The sequence below is a fragment of the Dysidea avara genome, chromosome 15, assembly GCF_963678975.1.
Source record: "Dysidea avara chromosome 15, odDysAvar1.4, whole genome shotgun sequence".
NCBI classification, from domain to species: Eukaryota; Metazoa; Porifera; class Demospongiae; order Dictyoceratida; family Dysideidae; genus Dysidea; species Dysidea avara.
In genome coordinates, this window is record NC_089286.1 from 11,066,198 (window position 1) to 11,076,894 (window position 10,697).

Below are 10,697 nucleotides of genomic sequence, written 5' to 3' on the forward strand. Positions count from 1 at the left end.
CTATGGCCATAGCCACCAGTGAGGAACCTGACCTTGACAGATTCTGGTCTGTAGAAGAAGCTGGCACTTCCCCATCTATCTCTGGACAGGGAGACACTTTCATGCATCACTATCAGGCCACCAGCATTAGTCAAGCTGCCGATGGCACTTACACAGCACGGTTTCCATGGAAACCCGATCATCTCCCGCTGCCATCCAATTTCACAACCTGCATGAGACGAACACAGCAGCTAGTATCTCGTCTATCAGAAACACCATCTCTTTTACAGTTGTATCATAGTATCATCACTGATCAGGAAGCACGTGGCTTCACAGAGAAGGTTGAGCCTACTGACCATCCAGCTAATGTTCATTACTTGCCACACCACCCAGTCAAGAAGGAGTCTGCAACTACACCGATAAGAATCGTTTATGACTGCAGCTCTCGTCAAAGTAAGGAACATGCAAGTTTAAACGACTGTCTTTTGGTAGGCCCACCTTTCTTGAATGATCTTTGCTCAGTTGTGCTACGATTTAGGACCCACACCTTTGCCTTTGCCACTGATATTGAGAAGGCATTTCTACATGTCAAGCTTCACGAATCAGACCGGGACTCAACTCGCTTTTTATGGATTTCGGATGTTAGTAACCCGTCTGGTACTCTAACAACCTATCGCTTCAAGGTGGTACCCTTTGGAATGTCCAGTTCACCATTTATGTTGAACGCCACGCTTGACCTGCATCTCAAGAAGTTCCCCTTATCAGTGGCTAGGGATATGGAGTCTAACCTCTATGTTGACAATCTTATTTCTGGTTGTGACTCGGAGCAGCAACTTATGGATTATTATATCCAATCCAGATCTATTATGAATCAGGCGAGTTTCAACTTGCGCTCATGGGCATCGAACAACAGCAAACTCCGAGCCACCACTGAACGTGACCAAACGAATGACTCCAGCACATCTGTCAATTTATTGGGCTTACGATGGAATACACTTAATGACTCACTAGGGTTTATAGCTAAACCATTTTCTTCCTTAACATCTTCACCATTAACAACCAAGAGAGAGATACTGCGTGACTCAGCTCAGATCTATGACCCACTGGGTCTGCTGACTCCGATTACAGTCAAGGCCAAGCTATTGCTACAAGCTTTATGGAAGCAGAAGGTAGACTGGGATGAACCGATTGCCCAGGAGACTCAAGAAGAATGGCAACGCATAGCCTCTGACATTCAGAGCACAACAACCCACGTTTATCCAAGACGCTACTTCACGCAGTACTTCCCTGTTGCCACCAAACAAGTTCACGTTTTTTCAGATGCGAGTTTATGTGCTTATGGTGCAGTAGCTTACCTCCTACAGAACGACCAAGCTACTTTGGTCATGTCAAGGTCCAGGGTTGCACCAGTGAAGTCTATCACCCTTCCCAAATTGGAACTAATGGCAGCTGTCATCGCCATTCGTCTTGCTAAGTTTGTCATACAGTCGCTACAATTGACAGCTGATGATGCCACTGTACATCTGTGGAGCGACAGTCAGATTGCACTACACTGGATCTATGACATCAAACAGACAGCCACAAGAAAGCCATTCATTGCAAACTGAGTAATGGAAATCACAGAATCATTCCATCCTTCTGTCTGGACATATGTGCCAACTAGCGACAATCCAGCCGACCTCTTGACAAGGGGTATTTCTGCAGAACAATTGAAGTCCTCTCAACTGTGGGTTCGTGGCCCTTCCTGGCTGACGTCTACTGACCAGTGGCCTACATGGTCACCAGCTATTGTGCTCCACATACAGAGTACTGATGCTCCTGAAGAAGAGACCATTCAGGAAGCCACCATTAACCCTACTGAGACCTGTGGTATCCACCTTGTCATTAATGCCTCCCGTTATAGCAGACTCACCAGACTATTATCAGTCTCTGTGTATGTTCGTCGTTTCTGCTACAATTTGAAGCACCCCGAAGATAAGATTACTGGCCCCATCACTGCTAAGGAAACGTCAGATGCCACTATGCTCTGGATTAAGACCTCCCAACAATTAGACGAGATTGTGAACACACAATCGAAGTCACTCAAACGTACTAGACTTGTGCGTCAACTGAGGTTATTTCTGGACAACAAAGGATTTTTGTGCTGCGGGGGGAGGATCCACAATGCGCCCATTAGTGAATTGGTGAAGTTTCCGTATTTGTTGCCTCCAAAACACCAGATTACTAAGCTTCTTGTATATGCCATTCATGAGAAGATTCACCATGCCGGAGTGAGTTGTACAGTAACAGCGATACGCCAATTGTACTGGATTCCAGCAATTAGAATGTATGTCAAGAAATTATTGAGGAGGTGCGTCACATGTCTAAGAGTGACAGGTAAACCCTACAGACTGCCTGATCCTCCACCTCTGCCGAAGTCTCGGATTGAAGATCCAACCCCATTTTCAGTCTGCGGTGTTGACTTCACGGGAGCTATGTACATTCGTGAAGGAGAGAGGGAGAGAAAGGTGTATGTCTGCCTCTTCATATGTGCAACAACGAGAGCAGTACACCTAGAAGTGGTGTTGGACCTAACTGTGGATAGTTTCATGTTGGCATTTCGGAAGTTTGTGAGCAGAAGGTCGTTACCAAGGACAATGATGTCCGACAATGCCTCAACGTACTTGGCGGCAGCAGATGAATTAGAGCAACTTCTCAACTCCACCTCCCTCAAGCTGGCTCTGGAAGGCCACAGCGTCACCTGGAAATTTATTCCTAAGAGGGCGCCCTGGTTCGGTGGATTTTGGGAGCGGCTAATAGGCTTAACTAAGCAGGCACTCAAGAAGACCTTGGGCAGAAGCTTCGTTACCTTGCCAGTTCTTGAAACAATTGTTGTGGAGGTCGAGGCGACCCTTAACAATCGTCCTTTGACCTATGTATCCTCCAATGTGAACGATGTTAGTCCTCTAACCCCGGCACACCTGCTGTATGGCAGACAGATGACATCTCTACCCCATTCCCATAATGAGGATCCGGAGGATCCAGAATACGTGATATCAGACACCCAGATGAGGAAACATCTCACCAACCATGCCAGACTACAGCAACATTTTCAAACTAGGTGGAAGAAGGAGTATCTGACTAGTTTGAGGGAATTTCACAAGGCGTCAGGTACAAATGTTCAGAATGTTAAGGTGGGAGACGTTGTTTTAATTCATGACGATGGTCCAAGACTGCACTGGAGACTCGGTGTCATAGAAGGCCTCATTGAGGGGAACGATGGTTTAGTTCGTGCGGTAAATATCAGAAACAACAACCATGTTACGTCCAGGCCAATCAGTCGATTGTATCCTCTGGAAGTCTCACTTCCACCCGATGACCGGGCAGAACTGAATGATGTGACTGAGACCGCAACTAGCAGCATGGAAGGTGATGTAAGGGATCGACCACAGCGAGCAGCAGCCAAAAGGGCAAGAACCCGTCTATTGGAGTGGACAACTACATTAAGCCGCCCCCCGGAGGATGTCGAGAACTAGACATTATAAGTAATTGTATGTAGTTATTACTCAGGCCATTTTGTTGTATTAGGTTTTTGGGTTCGCGCATGCGTGTAATTGGCGTTATGAATAATTAAGATGGCGTATGTGTATTACCGCGTGGCCAGCAGTTAGTCCGATTCTCAATCGTCGTGGATCTTTCGAACCCCGCTACAACATTGCTTGACATTACTACTACATTTATTTAAGTTGCGCCAAAGAAAATTTAAGGATCTGTTTGCTTTAATGTAAATATGATGCGACCATTGCATGCTTTTATGAAAAATAAGTCCCAGGTATCGATGTTGTTCTGTTACTTGAAGAGTTTCGTCATTTAAATTATAGTCATAATTAATGGGAGATGTTGATCTTGTACACCTTAATACTACACATTTGTCAATGTTCAATTGCATGTATACTATTCAAAGTGATGATATGAAGAGGAAACTTGGGTACCATGGGCGGGGCTCACATTGATGGCAACTCCCACAGCAACACATTATTGGTGCCAAATGTAAGCAAGGTGCATGTTCACCATCTACTGGCCAAATTGAGTTGGTACAGTTATATTAACACACAATTACACTGATTTCAATTACCGTTGAAGCTGCTTGAAATACACAGTAAAATTAGTGGTTAGTTCGTTCTTTAGCTTCTCCTCCTGTAGTTCTTCCAGGCTAGTCCTAAACACTCGCTGTAGGTCGTCATCCTCAACTGGTGATGGTAATGACGAATCTAGAGTAGCCGGGACTATTTAATTTATACACCTCTACCAAGCGTATGTCCTTACCTTGAACTAGCTGCTTACCGAAAACAACAATAAACCGTCTCGCTAACTTCTTTGCCATCCTGATCTCTCTGTTTCGTTTTACGCGTGAACAGCTCCTGCCCTGATCGATGCGCATTATTTAGAGTTCAACCCCACGTGATCTTATACTTTATGCTTGTAAAAAAACAAATAAGAATACAACCACAGATACTATACTTACAACTTACACAACAAACAAATATATAAATTTTCATGTTACAAAATGCATCCATAAAAACTAGCTAAAAGATTCTGAAAATGCATATTATTTATTATTATTATTATCAATTTTTCCAAAGATGGGTAACACAAAAGGCAATACTGCCTGTACAAGGTGATCCCCAACACAGAACATACATTCACATGTACAATTACACACAAACAAATACAAAAGGAACATGAACTACTTAATAATTACAAAATCAATAAACCTAATTACAAAAAAAGATAATGTTTTAACCTAGTCTTAAAACTGCCAGCAGTCCTTTGAGATAAAATTTCAAAAGGAATTGAGTTCCAAAGAAAAGGTGTAGTCACAAAAAATGAGTGCCGAAATGCGTTGATAGTTGACGACGCAAGATTTAATGCATAGAAAAATTGTAATAGTTTTGCTATGTTAAGACACTTCTTTTTCTATCTCATTGGCTAGGTTCTTATATCCAGCACTCCTCAAGCAGCTAAGCACTGTCTCCCAGGATACATTACCAGATTTCAAGTATTCTCTCATTGAACCCCGACAGTCTTCCACATCATAATGATTACTCTGATTTGATGTGTTTTAGATCCATCATTATCGTTGAGTAGGAAATCTGCCAGTGTCTTCCAGTCAGCAACTCTCAAAATACTTTGTTAGAGTTTGGTTGTTGAGCTCTGTAAAGAGACACTTAATTATTTTGAGGGGGATTCCCAGGGGTTATTTTTTAAGTTGTGACCAGGCTGAAAGTTGATCCCACAATTACATGGACTACCTGAAGTACTTGTTCAGATTTTAGCTATACACTTCAGGGACTAGACCAACTAATCATTTTTTTTTAACAAATATCAAAGTTAAATGTTTTCCTTTGTACACATAGCATAAGTCTTCATCCTGTATCATGCCCGTATATGGCTAAAAATGTTGAGGGGATTCTTTAAGGATGATAGAAAGATTCACACAATGCAAATTAAAATAATAAGGATAGACATTACTACATGTGGATTAAGGCCTTTTCACATTACATTTCAATGCGCATTAGAACTGCTTTGAGAGGTTTCACATTAGAAGCGAATTAGCACAATGCGGTTTCAATTCGCAATCAACTGAAGCCACTTACCAAGGTGGTTTGTGCGGATTGAATGCGCATCCATACAACGGACGCCGCTGTACACATGACAAACATAGACATTTCGCGCAAGAACAATGGCCGGAACAGCTGCAGGCTGGACTAATAATGCTACCCGTGCATTGGTAGCAATTTGGGGAGAAAGTAGTGTACAAGAGAAACTGGATTCTGTTACGCACAATAAAGCTATATATGAAGACATAGCAGAGAAGCTTAATGCGCAGGGGTTCATTTACACGTGGCACCAATGCCGTACAAAGGTCAAAAACTTGACTCAGAAGTATAGAAAGGTATAATGAGTGTTGAATTCTGGTTTATACCATAAGGTTTCATGGTAGGTTAAGGACAAGAACAGGCAAACAGGTAACAAACGAACTGTCTGCCCTTTTTATGAAGAAATTGATGCCATTCTGGCTACAAGGGCTACATCACAGCCTGTAGTAGTTATGGAAATTCTGGAGTTACTACAGCAAGTGCCTAGGAGTTGCTGGATGGTTAGAATAGTTTAAATTTGTGTGTGTTATAAGCATATCAACAGAAGATGTGGAAGATGGTAGTGGATATGTTAATTCGTTAACATCTTCTCCATCAAGAGAGAGCACTTCTACTGAGCTATCCTCCAGTATACATAGTGAAATGGCAGGATGTGATCAACAAATACAGGATCAGCAGGGAGCAAAGGATTTGGGGGGGGGGGTTACTATTCAGTGGACTGGAACACTGGACTGGACTACTGGACTGACATATGTTTGGTTTTTGCACATTCTATGGTTGGATTTACGGAGTCTTGCTAGTAAACACCCTTAGGGCACCTGCAGCCCACTTCTAAATGCTGAAGACAAACAGTGGAATACGCGAAAACTGTCTCTTACTAATTTCGCTGCTGTTTATTATGCCACTATACAACACTTATTCCTTACCCTGGTGTGTAGTAATTGAATGTGACAGCAATAGTTAACCAGCAATCAACTAGCCAGTAGACAATAACTTTCAAGATATCCTTAGAGCAAGCTTGAGGAACAAGCTAGTCTCGCCAGCATGGCCAGACCTCTAGACTTGCCTCTAGTTCAGTGCAGGGGCTTACCAATTAGAGATTTTTCAGTATGGGCACTTATAATCTTTAATATATAAGCCCCTGCACTGAGACAGAAGTCTGGCAGCGAGACTAGCTTGCTTGCTCCTCAAGCTTGCTCTAAGGATATAACTCGAAGGATACTGTCTACTGGCTAGTTGATTGCTGATTAACTATTGCTGTCACAATCAATTCCTTGCACTGCCTGCAGCATTACTACACACCAGGGTAAGAAATAAGTGTTGTATAGTGGCATAATGAACAGTAGCGAAATTATTAAGATAAGAGACAGTTTTTGCATATTCCGTTGTTTGTCTTCAGCATTTAGAAGTGGGCTGCAGGTGCCCTAAGGGTACTTACTAGCAAGACTCCATAAATCCAACCATAGAATGTGCAAAAATCAAAAAATATGTCAGTCCAGTAGTCCAGTCCAGTGTTCCAGTCCAGTAGTCCAGTCCACTGAATAGTAACCCCCGGATTTGGGTACCATATAACTTAGCTTGCTATAATTTCAAATGTAATTTAAGGTACAAGTACCACGGCCTCAACACTACACACAAATGCTACCACTACTATTACTGCTTCTGCAAGTGCTAGTACTACCACAGTATCAGAAAAGGCATGGGGAAAAAGTATGTTATTGTGTACATACATACAGCCATATTGTTTGTACTGACAGGGCTCAAGCGTAAAGGGAAAGACACTTCAGACATTATAGAAAAGCTGATGAAATTTGATGAAAAGGCTGAACAAAGAGCAGAGGAAGCAACAAAAGTGGATGGAAATGGAAGAACAGCGGGAGGAGAGGCGTTTAAAACGGGAAGAGGAGCGAGAGGATCGGATGATGTCTATGTTTCAGTCTGTAATGACGCAAATGGCACAAGCCATATCTCCTGCCATGAATTTTCCACCACTAGGTTATTCATCAGGTGGTTTTCCCTCCTATTCTAGTAGTGCTCATCCACCATATGGCCACCACTACTACTCAAATGCCGCAGATACACAGCATGATGCTACTACCAGCACTATGGAGCCACCTTCTGATTAAGAATTGTATTTGTGATAAGTTGTATCTTTAGCATGTGATAATATTAATACTAGTGTGTTACAATTACTGATTTACATAGTCTTTAAGTGCATTTCGTATGTTGTTAGCTGAAGGGGTTGTATGCCTCGTGACATCTGCAGGTGAAGTCGTGTCCCCTTGAGTTAATGAATCATGATGAACCCATTCTGGATGACAGCGATCACCATTCATCTCACAGACATTGTGTAAAACTAAACAAGATGCTACAACATGGGTAACACTTTCAACACTTAAATAATCCATTTGTTTCAATAGACACCTCCACCTTCCCTTTAGCCTGCCAAAAGCATTTTCTACAACCATTCTTGCTCTGCTTTGTCTATAGTTATACTGCTGTTGTTGCCTAGTCAGGTTACCAGTATCAGCAAATGGTTTCATCAACCAAGGTAACAGTGGGTAAGCAGGGTCACCAAGGATTACCAAAGGTACATCAACTTCGTTAATATGCCTATTCCAGTTAGGAAGGTATGTTCCATCATTACATTTCTTATAAATAGTAGAGTTGGCAAGTACACGAGCATCATGAACTTTACCTGGCCATCCAATATTGACGTCAATAAACCTGCCTTGAGAATCTACCACAGCCTGAACAATTATGGAATAGAAGCCTTTACGATTGTAGTAGTCTGAAGGACACTCTTGGGGTTTCAAAATAGGTATGTGTGACCCGTCGATTGCTCCGACTGTTTGAGGAAATCCCCAGAGGGTTTCAAATTCTCTTATAATTTCCTTCAATTGCTCTTCTTGTGGCAACTTGATATATCTTGACAATAAATTTTCAGAGATAGCGTGACATGTTCGATGTACAGTTTCACATACAGTGGAAATGCCAATTCCAAATAAAGCACTGATGGTCCGATATTCAACATTTGTTGCCAGTCTCCAAATGGTTACTGCTACTTGCTGATCGACAGCAATTGGTGCACGACTTCTACACGGATCTTTCTTCAAGTATGGTTGTAACTCAGTGCAGAGTTTAATAAACGTTGCCTTGCTCATACGCAAATTATCAATCCACCACTCATCTCCAAATATTCCTCTCTTGGCTGCATCCCAGTACCAGTTCTCCTTGGTTTAACCCACACACTACGAATAACTCTCTTGTTACAGAGTGCAGCAAACAAGTACATCCTACAGTTTAAAAATATACAGTTATGTATTACACATAGCTGCAAATAGCTAGACCAGTTTATACGTGTAGGAGTAAAAACATACAAGAAAGCATTCAAAACAGTAGAATGATCATTCACTGGCCTTCTATGTCTTCTTCTTTCTGTAACACACTTCTTTCGATCATTGAGCCTCTTGAGCAGCAAGCATTGTCTTCTGTGTTTGTTGTAAATATTTCTTCTTCGCATATCAATAATTTTCCATAGCATAAATAGCGCTAAAGAGCAGGGCCGCCCACAGGGGGGGGCAACTGGGGAATTTTGCCCCGGGCCCCAGCATGCAGGAGGCCCCATGAAGGGCCCCCTGAATACCTGTTTAAAAGATCGATATACTCTAATAGAGCAGTCAGATCTAAATACTCTTATAGAGCAGTCACAGTATTCTTCAGAGGAGCAGTGTAGCAAGCTTATAGATAAGGAGATATGGTTGGTGATGGGTAGTTATTGTCATTGCCAGCAGGTTGTGACCTTTTTTTTTTTTTTTTTTTTTGGTCTTCACCTTACAACTTGGGTCAAGGGCCCACTTTAACTCTTTGCCCTGGGCCCCTTAATTTCTCTGGGCGGCCCTGCTAAAGAGGTGCTAAGCATAAGCAGTGCCGCCATATTAATCTACACTATTCACGCGCAATCTAGTGCAATTATCACTGAGTGGTGACATAATAATTGTGTCATGTGACAATTCAGTAACAAATTAAATCGCTTTACTTTAGGTTTTATGTGAAACCATTCTATGCGCATTGAATCTGGCTTCACCACAAACCACACTCAATCCACTTCTAATCTGCTTTATATGTGAAAAGGCCTTTAAAAATCATATACTACATACAGGTTTTTCATTATTTACTCTTGGCATAGGTTATACTGTGTTCAAAAACTGACCTACAAATACAGCTTTCAATCATATAAGAGAGAAGAAGTCCCCTGGGAAAATCCCTTGCTTTATTTTTAACTATCACTTTAGTTACTGTTGTATATAATGTCTTACTTGTTGAATATCTACTGCTGTCACCAGACATGTCTGTAATGTATCCAATATGTACATAACTACAGCTACATAGGTGAGAATAAATATAATTCTACCTAGAGAGAATAGTTACATATACCCTGAACAGTCAGGAATCATATTATCACCCAGATCACAATTATCACAGTAAATTTTTGCAAAAACACGTTTAGAATAAGTGACTTGACATCTAGTGATGCAGGGGCTTGATATATAGGATATATCTACAAAAACCCCGACATGATGGATTTTTTGGTTCTTTATTGTACACTACCATTGGTACCTGCCCTACATGCAGGATAATAACAACCAAGCATTAAACATCAGTGCCATTCATGCCTTGCAGCATGCATGGTGGTAACACTTTTAATACCAACATCTTGCCAAAATCGTGGGAAGCATGCAGGTACCCCTGAACCTGCAGAATTGCAGTAGCTAAACTACTGTAGTAATGTGTATGTTTATAACACATAGGTGTGAACGGTTTGTAGTACCTGTCCTATTATGCAGGCTAGTTACATGTAGCATCATTTGATAAAAGATAGACCACAAAAGACATTATTCATTGGTACCTACCCAAGGGCATACACAGGAATTTTGAAAAGGGGTTTCCACTACAGCTAAGTGACTGTTATGTTTATATTACCTGACTGCTACATTAGAGTATCTCGGTCTTTTCACTGACATCATATGATATAAGTGTTGCTATCATGTGAGAAACTATTATATAACCAAGATAATA

The 10,697-nt window shown here is 41.6% G+C and overlaps 2 protein-coding genes across 4 annotated transcripts in view; both read right to left on the reverse strand.

Moving 5' to 3' along the window:
- Positions 1-5,156, reverse strand: part of LOC136245998 (uncharacterized) — a 220,963-nt gene extending 215,807 nt beyond the window's left edge. For 2 of the 3 annotated variants that reach the window (XM_066037455.1, XM_066037456.1), the window contains exons 1-2: positions 4,285-5,156; positions 4,094-4,244 (exon numbers count right to left, since the gene is read on the reverse strand). In XM_066037455.1, the coding sequence (XP_065893527.1) occupies positions 4,094-4,244; positions 4,285-4,399 (266 nt within the window). In that variant the 5' untranslated portion in view covers positions 4,400-5,156. The remainder of the gene's footprint in view (positions 1-4,093; positions 4,245-4,284) is intronic. The other variant, XM_066037454.1, reaches the window with a different exon arrangement.
- Positions 5,157-7,807: 2,651 nt separating this feature from the next.
- On the reverse strand, positions 7,808-8,782 carry LOC136245271 (uncharacterized). The gene has a single exon (XM_066036760.1). It carries the CDS (start codon positions 8,780-8,782, stop codon positions 7,808-7,810), a length of 975 nt encoding a protein of 324 aa, XP_065892832.1.
- Positions 8,783-10,697: the final 1,915 nt, after the last annotated feature.